Consider the following 16,235-nt stretch of genomic DNA (forward strand, 5'->3'; position numbering starts at 1 on the left):
CATCCGGGCGTCCTGCTGGGGTCCCCGCCCGGCCCCAACCTCGCGGTCCTCAGTGGGGGGCGCGCCTTGGGGAGCGAAGAGGCCGCGCCTTCCTGAGGACGCGCTGAGGGCACGCGCGGCCGCCGGGGTAAAGCGTTGCCGGGGAGACCCAGGACCTGACAGGAACGCAGCCCCTCGCAGTCCGCCGCGATCCCACAGTTCCCCGGTCCCGGAAGTGCCCTGGCCTCCCGGAAGTGCCGGAGCGGCTGACAGAGCGGCTGACGGAGCCGGGCTCGCCAGGTCGCTACGGCGAGAGGGTTGCTGTGCTGGGGCCTGGGTGGCGGCTGGAGGCCTGAGTGGGGCTCGCGGCGGGGGTTGGCAGGGGGCCGGGAGGCGGAATGATGGAGGAGGAGGAACTGGAGTTCGTGGAGGAGCTGGAAGCCGTGCTGCAGCTCACGCCCGAGGTGCAGCTGGCCATCGAGCAGGTGAGCGTTCCGCCCCTCAGGAGGGGAGACGCGAGTGCGGGCGCTGGGGAGGCCGCGGCGGGGGGACGGAGGGCCGGGGGCCCGGGGCCGCAGGGAGAGTGAAGTGGGGAGGTGGCCCGGGTGAGAAGGGGTGTCTGAATCAGAAGGAAAGGAAGGGGAACCCTTTCTAGGCTTCGACTGTCTTTGGCGGGGGCTGGGGGTCCTGGTGGTTTTGGGGAAAAGGAATTGTGCGCTGAGAGGGGACGACGCTAGGAGAATGCAGGCCTTGGGTGGCATCTTCAGATTCTGGGGACTGTACCAGGCTCGTGCCAACGCCGCGGCTTCATGCATGTACCAGGGGGCTTCATGCATGTACCAGGCTCGTGCCAGCGCCGCGGTTTCGCAAGCTGGCCCCTCGTGAGCGGCTTGGAACTGGGGGAAGGGTATGACTTTAATTTCTGAAGCAGATGGCACAGCAGAGAGAAAGTTGAAAAATGACATATTGACCATTCTTAAAAGGTTGAGAATTCCTACCGTTGAATAGTTTAGCTGAGGTTGGAGAATACTCCCAAGGGTCTCTTTTCCCTGCAGGACCTTTTTTTTTTTTTTTGAGATGGAGTCTCGCTGTGTCGCCCAGGCTGCAGTGCAGTGGCGCGATCTCGGCTCACTGCAGCCTCCGCCTCCCGGGTTCAAGCGATTCTCCTGTCTCAGCCTCCTGCGTAGCTGTGATGACAGGCGCCCGCCACCACGCCTGGCTAAGTTTTGTATTTTTGGTAAAGAGGGGAGTTTCACCGCGTTGGCCAGGATGGTCTCTAACTCCTGAGCTCAAGTGACCTGCCCGCCTCGGCCTCCCAAAGTACTGGGATTATAGACGTGAGCCACCACGCGCCGCCCTGCCTGCAGGAACTCTTCCCTTTGCAAGTTTATTGAATTTTTAAGGCTAATGATATTAGAACTAGGGATTTTTTATTTTATTTTATTTTATTTTTTTGAGACGGAGTCTCGCTCTGTCGCCCAGGCTGGAGTGCGGGGGTACCATCTCGGCTCACTGCAAGCTCCGCCTACCAGGTTCAAGCGATTCTCCTGCCTCAGCCTCCCGAGTAGCTGGGACTACAGGCACCTGCCATCGCGCCTGGCTAATGTTTGTATTTTTAGTAGAGACGGGATTTCACCATGTTGGCCAGGCTGGTCACGGACTCCTGATCTCAGGCGATCTGCCCGCCTCGGCCTCCCAAAGTGCTGGGATTACAGGTGTGAGCCACTGCACCCCGTCAGAAATAGTGATTTCTAATACTGTAGGGTATTGCTCCTGATAAAGGGAGAAAATCTCCCTTAAAGGAATTGTCATGAAGTTATATGATTTAAGAAAGGGATTTATGATTGAGGAAATGGACAATTCCATTATGTCTTATTTAATGAACCCTGAGAAGCCCTTTTCTTTTCTTTTTTTTTTTTTTTTTGAGACGGAGTCTCGCTCTGTCGCCCAGGCTGGAGTGCAGTGGCGCAGTCTCGCCTCCCTGCAAGCTCTGCCTCCCGGGTTCGTGTCTTAAGTTAAACATGACTTCCACTATACCAGTAGTTGACATATGTTGACTCTGAATACTTACCGTGGGCCTGCCACTGTACTAAGTAATGTATTGTCCCATTTATAGAGGTGTGTATGTGTGTACGTGTGTGTGTGTGAGACAGGGTCTTGCTTCTCATCCACCTCCCCTTGATATGGTAGAAGGCTTCAACTTTTCTAACAGTTGTCTTAGAAGACATTTTGATTCTTTGGCTCTGTATGTCTTTGGAAGACTTCTTCAGAGATGAAGTGGCTTCCCACAGTTATAACTCTATCAAGCTGGTGAGACCCAGTGTCCAGCAGATAATTTGGCCGCTTGTATCATCCTCCTTGTTGCATGTTCTTCAGGTTGTTAGGGAGTTAGCTATATTTCTCAGAGGTGGACTGTTTTTGAGACAGGATCTCACCCTGTCACCCAGGTTAAAGTTCAGTGGTACAGTCTCGGCTCACTGCAACTTTACCTTCTGGGCTCCGGTGATCCTCCCACCCCAGCCTCCCAGGTAGCTGGGACTACGACAGGCATGTGCCATGGTGCCCAGCTAATTTTTTTTTGTAGAGATGTGGTTTCGCCATGTTGCCTGGGCCAGTCTCCAACTCCTGAGCTCAAGCGATCCACCCAGCCTTTTATTTATTTATTTATTTATTTTATTTTATTTTATTTTGAGACAGAGTCTTGCTCTGTCGCCCAGACTGGAGTATAGTGGTGTGATCTTGGCTCACGCAACCCCCACCTCCTGGGTTCAAGTGATTCTCCTGCCTCAGCCTCCTGAGTAGCTGGGATTACAGGTGTGCACCACGACACCCAGCTAATTTCTGTATTTTTAGTAGAGACTGACCTCAGGTGATCCACCCGCCCTGGCCTCCCAAAGTGCTGTGATTACGGGTTTGAGTTACCATGCCCGGCCCTTTATTTTCCTTTTAATTGACAAATTAAAATTATATATATATATTTACGATATACTACCTGTTTTTATGTATAATTCTCTCTTTCTATATAGGTGTTTCCAAGCCAAGACCCTCTAGATCGAGCAGATTTCAATGCTGTCGAGTATATCAATACCCTGTTCCCAACAGAGCAAGTAAGTAGAGTTTCAGGTTTCCCTCCTTTCAGCGGCTTCTGGCACATCCTGGGTGTCATGCTTCGCGTGCTACACTAGATCATCTACGGGCCCTTGATAAACAAGGGAGAGTCAAATTCAAATCAAACGCCATCGTCACCACCTGGGGCAGTGAGCTACACTGTGTTGGAATGGAATTCATTGTGTAGTGAACATATTAATAATAATTGTACCCTTAGGTTGTGAGAGTCCTCCCAAATTTTCTGTTGTAATGGAAAGTGGAAGGGATTTTTATAATGTAGTGGAGAAAGGTGGGGGTGAGGCAGGCAGGAGAAGCCCAGAATCATGAAGCCACTTTCACCTCTATTTCTTTCTTTTTTTTTTTTTTTTTTGAGACGGAGTCTCGCTCTGTCACCCAGGCTGGAGTGCAGTGGCTGGATCTCAGCTCACTGCAAGCTCCGCCTCCCGGGTTTACGCCATTCTCCTGCCTCAGCCTCCCGAGTAGGTGAGACTACAGGCACCCGCCACCTCGCCCGGCTAGTTTTTTGTATTTTTTAGTAGAGACGGGGTTTCACCGTGTTAGCCAGGATGGTCTCGATCTTCTGACCTCGTGATCCGCCTGTCTCGGCCTCCCAAAGTGCTGGGATTACAGGCTTGAGCAACCGCGCCTGGCTTCACCTCTATTTCAAGATGTAAATTTTTATTTTTATTTATTAGTTTTTTTGAGATGGAGTTTTGCTCTTGTCACTCAGGCTGGAGTGCAATGGCAAGGTCTCGGTTCACTGCAGTCTCTGCCTCCCAGGTTCAAGCGATCCTTATGCCTCAGCCTCCTGAGTAGCTGGGACTATAGGCACTCACCACCACGCCTGGCTAATTTTTGTGTTTTTAGTAGAGACGGGGTTTCACCATGTTGGCCAGGCTTGTCTCAGACTCCTGACCTTGTGATCTGCCCGCCTCAGCCTCCCAAAGTGCTGGGATTACAGGTGTGAGCCACTGTGCCCAGCCTCAAGAGACAAATTTTTAGGCTTTATGTTTTATTATTTTTTTGTCCGGTGATTTGCCTATAGAGATGGATTTTCTTTCCAAATTGGTTTTTGGGTGTTTGGGTGAGGAGTAGACCAGAATTGGAAGCAGCAGAGTTGGGAGAAGAGCAGTGAGAGTTCCGCTTAGTTTTCATTTCTTCAGTCAGCATTTGTTCAGTAGGTGCCTGTCATGTGTTGTCAGTCACTGTGCCAGGTGCTGGGGGTACAGAGATGAATAAGATCCAGTCCATGCCCTTGAGGTGTGCAGGGTCAAGTGGTGGGAGACCCTGGTGAATGCCGTAAGTGACGATGGGACAGTGCGGTAAGGAAACAAAGACCGGTTCTTCCAAGGAAGATGACAACTTCAGAGAGGAGGTAGCCTGTCTGCCGAGCTTAAGAGATTCATTCATGTATTTAGTAAAACGTAGCCGCCGTTTATTAAATGTCTACTAAGTGTCAGGTACTATTTTTAGAAACGAGGGAGAAATGTAAACATGACAGATCTGGTCTTGGTCTCATGGAGTCTAGTGTAGGGAGGAAGACAAGAAATAAATCAACAGATACACTATAGATGATTGGACATGGTGGCTGTGATACCAAGCAGGTTCAGTGACAGAGCATGATGCATGGGCGGGAGGTCGTTTAGATAAAGGAGCTTAATGGGAAGCTCTCTGTGAAGTGGTTCCTTCTACACTGAGACCTGAGGGACAGAGAGGAGTCAAGCTTGCAGCAGTCTGGCAGGACAGTATTCTAGACAGAGCCAGCAGCCAGGTGTCTCTTCCAGGATGATGAGGGAAGGAAGGTATGGGCGGAAAGCAACACAGGTGCTGAGGGAAGAGACTGAAGGTACAACCTGTCCCAGTATGATAAAGAAAATAGTAAGAATAAAAAAAGTTATAGTAGAAATAGGATATAGAGATGATTATATATGGATATTATCAATCGTTAGTCTTTAGTATTAATCTTTGGTTAATTATTATAACCAAGGAAAAACCAGGCCATACAGAGTTAGGAGCTGAAGGAACATTGTGAGAAGTGACCAGAAGACAAGAGTGAGAGCCCTCTGTCATGCCTGGGTAGGGGCCACTTGAAGGCACTTTGGTCGAGCGGTAACGCCAGTGCCTGGGAAGGCACCCGTTACTCAGCGGACTGTGAAGGGGAGTCTCCCTTTCCCTGGGGGAGTTAGAGAACAGTCTGCTCCACCCGCTCTTGTGGGAGGCCTGACGTTAGCCAGGCCTGCCCGCAGTCATCCAGAGCTTAAATGCCCCCCTGTGGTGCTGTGCTTCAATGATCATGCTCCTGGTCCACTTTCCTGTCCCGTCTGTACACCTGGCTCCTCCTTTCAAGTTCTGAGAAGATAGCAGGAGCAGAATTAGTGAAAGCATTAAAGTCTTTGATCTTTCTGATAAGTGGGTAGAAAAAATGCTGACGTATGCTGTCCTCTCTCTCTGCTTCAGCTACCACAAAGGGAAGGGCCCCCTGTCACGTGGACATGTGACTTGCTTGACCTTAACCATCATTTGAGATGACTCACACTCCTTTCCCTGCCCCTTTGCATTGTATGCAATCCGTAGCAGTGCGTCCAGGCATTCGAGGCCACTGTTGGACTCCGCGCACTGGTGGTGGTGGTCCCCTGGGCCCAGCTGTCTTTCCTGCTACTTCTTAGTTCTGTGTCTTTCTTTCTACAGTCTCTCATCTCCGCACACAAAGAGAAAACCCACAAGACCCTGTAGGGCTGGATGCTACAGAAGGCCCTTCTAAACATAGGACCAAGGCAAGGCCCTTCTAAACATAGGACCAAGGCGCAGAAACAGGAGACACAAGATGTGCACCGTGAACAGAGACTCGCAGGAGATGAGGCTGAGGAGGGAGAGCGAGGATCCTGGAAGATCTGTGTCCTCTGGGCTTATGGTCGCCAGTTTTTTGGAGACCACATGCCTCTCAGTGAAATGCTTTTTTTCTTTCTTCCTTTTTTTTTGAAACAGAGTGTTACTCTGTTGCCCAGGCCGGAGCGCAGTGGCACAATCATAGCAGCCTTGAACTCCCAAGCTCTAGCGCTCCCCACACATTGGCCTTCTGAGTAGCTGGTACTACAGGCGCATGCCACCACACACAGCTGATTTTTAAAATTGTTTAGTAGAAACAAGATCTCACTACGAAGCCCAGGCTGGTCTTGAACTCCTGAGCTAATGTGATCCTCCTACCTCGGCCTCCCAAAATGCTGGGATTACAGGCATGAGCCACTGCACCTGGCCCAAATATTTTTCACACAATTGATTTTCTTTTTCTTTTTTTTTTTTTTTTGAGACAAAGTCTCGTTATTGTCCCCCAGGCTGGAATGCAGTGGCATGATCTTGGCTCACTGCAACCTCTGCCTCCCGGGTTCAAGTGATTCTCTTGCCTCAGCCTCCTGAGCAGCTGGGATTGCAGGCACCCGCCACCACACCTGGCTAATTTTTGTAGTTTTAGTAGAGACGGGGTTTCACCGTGTTGGCCAGGATGGTCTCGATCTCTTGACGTTGGGATCTGCCCACTTCAGCCTCCCAAAGCGCTGGGATTACAGGTGTGAGCCACCGCACCCGGCCTGACTTGCTTGTGTAATTTTTAAATATTATTTGTTACTTGCTCTTACATAACCTTTACTGCAACTGTAATAGTAATCTTTACTGGATATTTCCTGTGTACCCAACACCATTCTAGGCACTAAACAATAATGAACTCTCCACTTTGTTATCCTTCTTATTTAACAGTGAGAATAATGAGGCACAGAAAGATAAAGAATGCTCAACTTCAATGTGATAGCATTGCCATGAAGGAAGCATGCCAAATACAGTGACAGCAGAACCCAGGGCCTTACTTGGTCGTGATGGATTGGAAAGGCTTACTCCCTTGAGGAAATGGTGTTTTCGCTGAGTACTACAGGCCAAGTTAGTGATTTTTTTTTTTTTTTTTTGACATGGGGTTTCGCCCTCTTGCCCAGGCTGGAGTGCAGTGGTACAGTCATAGCTCACTGCAACCTCAAATTCCTGGTCTCAGGCAATCCTCGCACTTCAGCCTCCTCAGTAGCTGGCACTACAGGTGTGTGCCACCACACCCAGCTGATCATTATTATTATTTTGAGACTGAGTCTTGCTCTGTCACTAGGTTGGGGTGGGGTGGCACCATCTCGGCTCACCACAACCTCCGACACCCTGGTTCAAGCAATTCCCCTGCCTCAGCCTCCTGAGTAACTAGGATTACGGGCACGCACCACCACACCCAGCTAATTTCTGTATTTTTAATAGAGATGGGGTTTCACCATGTTGGCCAGGATGGTCTTGATCTCCTGACCTCATGATCCATCCACCCCGGCCTCCCAAAGTGTTGGGATTACAGGCGTGAGCCACCACGCCCAGCCCCAGCTGATTTTTAATTTTTTTTTTATGGACTGGGCTTTGCTGTGTTGCCCAGACTGGTCTTGAACTCCTGGCCTCAAGCCACCCTCCTGCCTCAGCCTCTCAGAGTGCTAGGATTATAGATTTGAGCCACTGTGCGTGACCGTAAGTTAAGGATTTTGAACTTTGGTTTCTAGGTAGCCAGATTTGGCTGACTGGGTGGGCGTTGGCAGCTTTACGCTTTACCCAGTTTCTGAGTGTGAGGAGAAAAAGCAGGTTTCAGTGGCAAGTAGGGCTGGAGTGGGGTGTAAGGGTGAGCCCGAGTTTGAGCATACTCAGGTCATCCAGGTGGAAATAAGTAGTTGGGTATTTGCTTGTGGAGCTCATGATCCCCGTTATTGTGACTATCTTGGCAGATCCTTGCAAACTTTTTTTAATGGACATACTGATTTTTAAAACAAAGTTTAAAAGATGATATACTGTGTGATTGTCTTTTTTGAGATTTCACAGAAAGCCTTTATAGCTCATCATTTTGTATGAAAGGGGAATTTTAGGAATTAGCTGGAGATAGACATTTGGGAATAGCTACGATAAAGATAGTAGTTGCTGATTCACCAAAACAAAAAGATGTGTTAGATTTGAAAATTATGTAGGAAACCACCAGGTTCTCACCTCTTGTGGTGTTTGTGTATGTGCTATATTTTTTTAAAACTACTGAAAACTCAAGATATTTGTCGTTCCACAGATATCAGTTCTCTGTCTTGTCTATGTGTGCCCCATGTATATGATAATGTATAGTCACGTTTCTTAGAGTAACTCAGAAAATTTGTGAAATAGGGTTGTCTTTACTTCTGTAGTCTCAAGAGTTTCACTTAGCAGGTCATCTACCAAGCCAGATTCCCGTGGATCTTAATGAAAAGGTAGTAGAAAGTAGTGGAATAGCTTATACTTTAACTATTGTTAGATCTTGCAAGGCAAAAACCATGTGTATACCTCATGGACCTACAGTAAACACTTGTAAATTATGAGTGTACATGGTTTAAAGTAGAGTTCAGTGTATCAAGAGTGAATTTATTAGTGTTACTGTGAGGAGGAGGGTGAGAATACATTGCTGTTGAGTGGACGTACTTGTGTGCCTGTGGCTGTCTGGAGCCTGTCGAGGAGTGGACGTACTTGTGTGTCTGGCTGTCTGGAGCCTGTCGGGTGGCCTGGAATGGATGCCTCTTTCTGTTTTACTGGGCCAGGTCTGAGAGGAGCCTGGATTTTCCATGCAGCAGAGTGCCTGTTGGGCTTTAAATAGTAGCCAAGTTTGGTGACAGTGGTCGAGAAAACCTTTTAAATTTCCTGATTAATTAATTCAACTGAAAATCATCATTTGAAAGTTTGATTAGAGGAAACTAAATGAAATTTATGGAAAACTAATATAAAGCTAACATACTTAGGAAGTTTGAGAAAAGAGTGAAACGGGGAGGTTTCTAAAGAGTTTTTGGTGACCCCAGAAATGCTCTGGATCTGTGTTGTTAAGAGAAAAAACCCAAGGTCCGGCTCACGGCTCTATTCTCCAATCCCAGCACTTTGGGTGGCCAAGGCGGGTGGATCGCTGAGGCAGGAAGATCGCTTGAGCCTGGGAGGTGGAAGTTGCAGTCAGCTGAGATCGTGCCATTGCACTCCAACCTGGGCAACAGAATGAGATCATGCCTTTAAAAAAATGAAAATAATAAAAAAGATGCCAAATTGCTTATCCCAGTTTATTATTGTATAGCTAGATAGTTTCATAGTAGAAGGCAATATGCAAAAATTCTGATTGTGGTCATACTGTCCTGGGTGTGCAGATGACTTATTTTCTCTAATTGTCAAGAATTACCTTTAGAATCAGGAAATATTTTTCAATAACTAAAACATTAAAAAATTAATTAAAACTGTACAGCCACATTGTAACTAAACGAGATGTGTGATTCTCAAAGCTAGGATAAACCCCTCTGCCCAGCCAGTGTGCGTTCCCACAGGGCTTTTCCCCAACTCCAGGAGAGGCCCTCAGCCCTGGTGAGGATCACTGTCATAGCCAGACACTGAACTGATGGGAGTGAGTATGTCATAGCTGTCAGGTGTCTTGGGGCGCAGGAAAATTAGGTCAAGAACCATTGCGTTAGAGGTAGATCATAGAGTAAGAAAGAGGATCTCTGCAGCTTCAGGCAAAGCAACTGTCCTTTCAGAGCACATTTCTGATGTGTTTTTTTATTTGAGGCGGATTCCCCCTCTGTTACCCAGGTTGGAATGTAGTGGTGTGATCTCGGCTCACTACAACCTCTGCCTCCCGGGCTCAAGCCATCCTCCCACCTCAGCCTCCTGAGTAGCTGGGACCACAGGTGTGCACCAGCACGCCCAGGTAATTTTTTGTATTGTTGGTAGAGACAGGGTTTTGCCAGGTTGTCCAGGCTGGTCTTGAACTCCTGAGCTCAGGCAACCCACCCACCTCGGCCTCCCAAAGTGTTGGGATTACAGGCGTGAGCCACCACGCCGGCCTTGGTATTTCCCAGTCTTAACATTGAAGAGGAGAAGAGTGTGCCTGGCATGGCAGAGGGGGGTCGAGGGAGATCATTCCTGGGAAGTGCCTACAATTGTTGCCTAAGAGACCCACACTAAATGCTAGCAGCCTTTCCCTTTTGCCCCCGCAACAGAAAGCCTGGTAATGAAGGAAAAACAGTCACCCAAGGGCCACCTAATAATCAAATATTATAATTTTAGGATATTTCTTTCTCTTCTTATTTATTTATTTATTTATTTATTGAGACGGAGTCTCACTCTTGCCCAGGCTGGAGTGTAGTGGCGTGATCTCGGCTCACTGCAACCTCCGCCTCCCAGGTTCAAGCAATTCTCCTGCCTCAACCTCCCGAGTAGCTGGGATTACAGGCAACTGCCACCACGGCTGGCTAATTTTTTTTTGTATTTTTAGTAGAGACGGTGTTTCACCATATTGACCTGGCTGGTCTCGAACTCCTGACCTTGTGATCTGCCCATTTCGGCCTTGCAAAGTGCTGGGATTACAGGTGCGAGCCACCGTGCCCAGCCTATTTTTATTTTTATTTATTTTTTCTTTTTGAGATTCTCACTCATCTTCCAGGCTACAGTGCAGTGACTCCATCACAGCTCACTGTGCCCTGCAACTCCCAGGCTCAATCAGTCTTCTCTCCTCAGCCTCATAAGTAGCTTGTACTACAGGCGTGAGCCACCACACCAGCTAATTTTTCTATTTTTTTGTGGAGACGGAGTTTCACCGCGTTGTCCAGTTTGGTCTCTAACTCTTGGGCTCAAGCAGTCCACCCACCTCAGCCTCCCAAAGGACAGACATAAGCCTCCACACCCGCCTCTGTTCTTTTTAATAGCTACATTCATTATATGATAAAAATGATATTATAGGGCCAGGTGTGCTGCCTCATGCCTGTAATCCCAGTGCGATGGGAGGCCAAAGCAGGAGCGTTGCTTGAAGCCAGGAATTCAAGATCAGCTTGGGCAACACAGCAAGACCCTGTGTCTATAACAAAATAGGAAAATTAGCCAGGCTTCGTGCACATACCTGTGTTCCCAGCCACTCAGGAGGCTGGGGTGGGAGGATTGCTTGAGCTCAGGAGTTTGAGGTTACAGTAAGCACCACTGCACTCCAGCCTAGGTGACAGAGGGAGCTGCCATCTTAAAGGTAGCTTATTTGATATTATAAAAATACTTGCCATCATAAAATGATATTAGAAATATTTTCCTCTTGGCCAGGCACAGTGGCTGATGCCTGTAATCCCAGCACTTTGGGAGGCCAAGGCGGGCAGATCACAAGGTCAGCAGATCGAGACCATCCTGGCTAACATGGTGAAACCCCATCTCTACTAAAAATACAAAAATTAACTGGGCCTGGTGGCACGTGCTTGTAATCCCAGCTACTCGGGAGGCTGAGGCAGGAGAATCACTTGAACCAGGGAGTCTGGCAGTGAGCTGAGATCGTGCCATTGCACTCCAGCCTTGTGACAGAGCTAGTCTCCATCACACACAAAAATATAGGTATATATGAATTATATATAAATTAATTTCTCTTGTTTAAGATTCTTTTTTTTTGTTTTTTGAGACAGGGCTGTTTAACCCAGGCTGGAGTGCAGTGGTGCAAACATGGCTCACTGCAGCCTCGACCTGGGCTCAAGTGATCCTCCCACCTCAGCCTCCTGAGTACCTGGGACTACAGGCACCCGCCACTACGCCTGGCTAACTTTTTTATTTTTTGGAGAGATGGGGTCTGTCTGGGCTGGATTTCTGAAAATTCTGAGTAACTTGGCTTAGTCAGCACAGTAAGATGAGCTATGACGACCCAGTCTGACATCTCAAACACTCAGGGCCCGTTTCTCTTACCAGACCTGCTCCTGGAAGGCACCTGGCCTCCTCCTCCCCTCAGAGGTAGCCAGGAGCAATTTATAAGCATATTTCCTGCAATATCCCTAATTCCTTCTGAGATAAAATATTTGTTGAGAGAGAAAGAGGATTTATTAAATTGTATTTTGAAAACTAGAATTAAAATAGTACATTGTACCTCATCTCGTCCATTAGGGGGCACCATTTCCTCCCATTTTCTCATCTCAGGTCAGACGTGATCCCTTTGTTTTGTCATTATTAGAAGCTTTATTATAGTCACAGTACTAGTGCATAGTCAATAATTATAAAACACAGACAAAAAGACTTTTTTTTTTTTTTTTTGAGAAGGAGTTTTGCTCTTGTTGCCCAGGCGGGAGTGCAACGGCCTGATCTCAGCTCATTGCAACCTCCGCCTCTTGGGTTCAAGCGATTCTCCTGCTTCAGCGTCTTGAGTAGTTGGGAAAACAGGCGCCCTCCACCACGCCCGGCTAATATATATATATATATGTTTTGTATTTCTTTTTTTTTTTTTTTGAGACAGAGTCTCGCTCTGTCGCCCAGGCTGGAGTGCAGTGGCCGGATCTCAGCTCACTGCAAGCTCCGCCTCCCGGGTTCACGCCATTCTCCTGCCTCAGCCTCCCGAGTAGCTGGGACTACAGGCGCCTGCCACCTCGCCCGGCTAGTTTTTTTTTGTTTTTTTTTTTAGTAGAGATGGGGTTTCACTGTGGTCTCGATCTACTGACCTTGTGATCCGCCCATCTCGGCCTCCCAAAGTGCTGGGATTACAGGTGTGAGCCACCGCGCCCGGCCTTTTTTTGTATTTTCAGTAGAGATGGGGTTTCGCCAATGACGGTCAGGCTGGTTTCAAACTCCTGACCTCAGGTGATCCGCCCACCTGCCCTCTCAAAGTGCTGGGATTACAGGCATGAGCCACTGCACCCGGCCCAAGAAGCAAAATTTGAAATCCCTTCTTTTCGTATTGTAATATGTAGTTGATAGATTATAGCTACTAATGCTGTAACTACTAATAGATTACAACTACTCCTATTTATCTTTCCAGACTTTTTTCTAATGAATCTATATACTAAAAAATAAATTTGTGTATTTATTGAAGTATAACATAATACAGAAGAGTACACAAATCTTAAGGGTACAACTTGATGAATTTTCGCAAAATAAACTTAGCCATGTCACCGCCACCCAGATCAAGAAATAAACCATTTAAAAAAACTTCAGAAGGCCTTTCCTTGCCTCTTCACTGTCACTACCTTCCCCCAGAGACAACCACAGTCCTCGCTTCTAACACAGGAGAATCGTGTTAGTGAAATCGTATCCTATGTCCTCTTGTGTCCGGCTTTTTTTGTGTCCATGGTGGTGTGTGTTCATTCATTTTCGTTGCTGTATTTTGTTACATGAATTTGTCACAATCACATATACCACGGTCAGCAAACTTTTTTACAAAGGTCCAGGTAGTGAATATTCTAGGCTTTGTGGCTCTACAGTGTCTTTCACGACTGCCTAACGCCACTGTCGCTCAAGAGCAGCCGGAGGCAGGACGCAAGTGAATGGGCATGGCTGTGTTCCAATAAAACTTTATTGACAAAAAACGGGCTGGGCTAGATTTGCCAGTACCTTCCAACTACTGCTTTACTTTTTTAAAGCAAAGCTCGTACCACGTGATTAAAGTTTTTGAGCTTTCGTAAGTAGCTGTTAGAGCACATCATTTCCCTGGGAAAGAGGAATTCCAGGAAGTGGACTAACAGCTGGGCACTCTTTCTTCTTTATTGTAGTCTCTGGCGAACATAGACGAAGTCGTGAACAAAATTAGGCTGAAAATAAGGTAAGTAACATTGTGTGATTGTTCATCGTTAATGAAAAGTATGTTAATTTAGTTAATCACATTCTGGATCACATTTTTCTGTGAGAGCACTGGAATCTCAAGTTTGCCATAGATGGTAATATAGTTCCTTTTTTTATTTTCATTTATTTATTTGTTTATTTATTTTTGAGATGGATTTTCGCTCATTGCCCAGGCTGGAGTGCAGTGGTGCGATCTTGGCTCACTGCAACTTCCACCTCCCGGATTCAAGTCATTGTTCTACCTCAGCCTCCCAAGTAGCTGGGATTACAGGTGTGAGCCACCACGCCTGGCAAATTTTGTATTTTTAGTAGACACGAGGTTTAACCATGTTGGTCAGGCTGGTCTTGAACTCCTGACCTCAAGTGATCCACTGGCCTTGGCCTCCCAAAGTGCTGGGATTACAGGCTGGAGCCACCGCACCTGGTCATATAATTATTTTATCCGTATGAACTTTGTGGCAAGGAACTCAATTCTTTGGCCAGTCTTCGATTATTCATACAAAAGGAAGGAAGCTGTGACAGAGTCTATTCAAAACAGCTTTTGTAATTTTAGAAGGAGGCAAAAGCTTTTCTGATAGACTTTTTTTTCTTTTTTTTCAGTTTTTTTTTTTTTTTTTTGAAACAAGGTCTTACTCTGTGCCGTAGGCTGGAGTGTAGTGGTGCAGTTACAGCTCACTGCAGCCTTGAACTCCTGGGCTCAAGTGATCCTCCCACCTCAGCCTCCCAAGTAGCTGGGACTACAGGTGCACACCACCATACTTCACTATTTTTTGTATTTTTTGTAGAGATGGGGTTTCGCCTTGCTGGCTAGGCTGTTCTCGAACTCCTGAGCTCAAGCGATCTGCCTGCCTCTGTCTCCCACATCTACTAGATTTTTTTTTTTTTGAGATGGAGTCTGGCTGTGTCACCCAGGCTAGAGTGCAGTGGTGTGATTTCAGCTCACTGTAATCTCTGCCTCCCAGGTTCAAGCAATTCGTAAGCCTCAGCCACCCAAGTAGCTGGAATTACAGGCATGCACCATTATGCCCCAGCTAGTTTTTGTATTTGTGGTAGAGACAGTGTTTCACTGTGTTGGCCAGGCTGGTCTTGAACACCTGGCCTCAAGTGATCCATCCGCCTCCACCTCCCAAAGTGCTGGAATTACAGGTGTAAGCCATTCTGTCTGTCCTTCTACTGGCTTTTTAATGGCTTTATTTCCCTGTGTTTATGGATTTACCTGTTTTTGTATTCCCAAGGCTTAGACATGAAGATGGGTTTACATGTGTATCCCTTGGTCACATAACAGCTAACAGATCTGCTGGTGGGTTCGGTGGTGACCCGTGATTAAACATTGTGAACTGTGGGGCCAGAGGAGCTGGAAGCCGTCCATCTGCCTCAGACATAGATTGCATGATCAGGGCCTGGAGTGGGAAGCACTGATTCTGTCTATCGCCCTGGCTCTTTCTGCCTCATAAGGGGACTGAGAAAGGGATTGTGTGTGAGGTAATTTGAGTTCTCTGGCGTGTTCACATAAAGGTTTAGGAACTTTGTCATTCCTGATTTACGCCATGAAAAATCCTGCAAGTTTTATTAGTCTTTTCAGACAGCTCTGACTATGAAGTGAAAATAGCCATTTTTAACAACAAGGTGATGCGTCAGTCTGCGCTGGGCTTGGCCTCCCACACGGCTGTGGCTGCCCTCCTCCTTCCTGATGTCACTCACACATGTTTGGTTTTCTGGACATTTAGGTGCAGTCTGCAGAAGTTGATGGATAAATTACTCTTTTATTTTTTTCTTTGGTCAACCTAGAATAAAGAGTATTTGAATGACTGTATCCTTGAACTGTTTTGCTAGGAGACTGGATGACAATATTCGAACTGTTGTAAGAGGTCAGACGAACGTGGGGCAGGATGGACGGCAAGTAAGTAACTTATTCCTTCATGTTACCTATGCTCCCGTAGTTTCTCCCGACAGCCAGATGACCAAAACATCGATGTGCCTTCTTGCAGAGCACTTTCTGATCGAGCCGTTTCATACGTGGCAGGACAGGACAGGGCAGGGCAGGCGCCCAGAGCAGCCACGTGCTGTCACTCAGTGTCCCTGGGACCAGGACTGTGTACTGTGGCACCGCTCACTCGAGGCCAGACGAGAACACGGGAGCTTCCTTGTCTTTCTCCTTAGTGTTGGGTATCTCTTGTGCCCTCTTTTATTTTGTGGGCTGTGACTAAAGGAGGTTGCTGCATTGGTCAGCTAAGTTGTTGGGGTTTTGATATTACTTTTGTGGCTGCAAAAGATAGTAACCTGACATAGTTATGATTTCCTCGTACCTCACTTTGCCAGCAGGCAGGTAACTCAAGATTCATTTAAAAATTTTACAAGTTGGCTGGGCACAGTGGCTCACTCCTGTAATCCCAGCACTTTGGGAGGCTGAGGTGGGTGGATCGCTTGAGGCCAGGAATTTGAGATCAGCCTGGCCAACATGGCGAAACCTGTCTCTACTAAAAATACAAAAATTAGCTGGGTGTGGTGGTGCACTGCTCTAATCC

General features: G+C 47.3%; 1 protein-coding gene across 5 annotated transcripts in view; it reads left to right on the plus strand.

The window, feature by feature from the left end:
- The first annotated feature begins 212 nt into the window (after positions 1–212).
- Positions 213–16,235, plus strand: part of VPS53 (VPS53 subunit of GARP complex) — a 164,512-nt gene continuing 148,489 nt past the window's right edge. For 4 of the 5 annotated variants that reach the window (XM_033185231.1, XM_033185232.1, XM_033185234.1 and 1 more), the window contains exons 1-4: positions 213–464; positions 3,006–3,086; positions 13,641–13,690; positions 15,544–15,610. In XM_033185231.1, coding sequence (XP_033041122.1) covers positions 378–464; positions 3,006–3,086; positions 13,641–13,690; positions 15,544–15,610 — 285 coding nt within the window. In that variant the 5' untranslated portion in view covers positions 213–377. Of the gene's footprint in view, positions 465–3,005; positions 3,087–13,640; positions 13,691–15,543; positions 15,611–16,235 lie in introns of those variants that run through there. The other variant, XM_033185237.1, reaches the window with a different exon arrangement.

This window comes from Trachypithecus francoisi, unplaced genomic scaffold (genome assembly GCF_009764315.1).
Source record: "Trachypithecus francoisi isolate TF-2019V2 unplaced genomic scaffold, Tfra_2.0 Lachesis_group20, whole genome shotgun sequence".
Classification (NCBI taxonomy): domain Eukaryota; kingdom Metazoa; phylum Chordata; class Mammalia; order Primates; family Cercopithecidae; genus Trachypithecus; species Trachypithecus francoisi.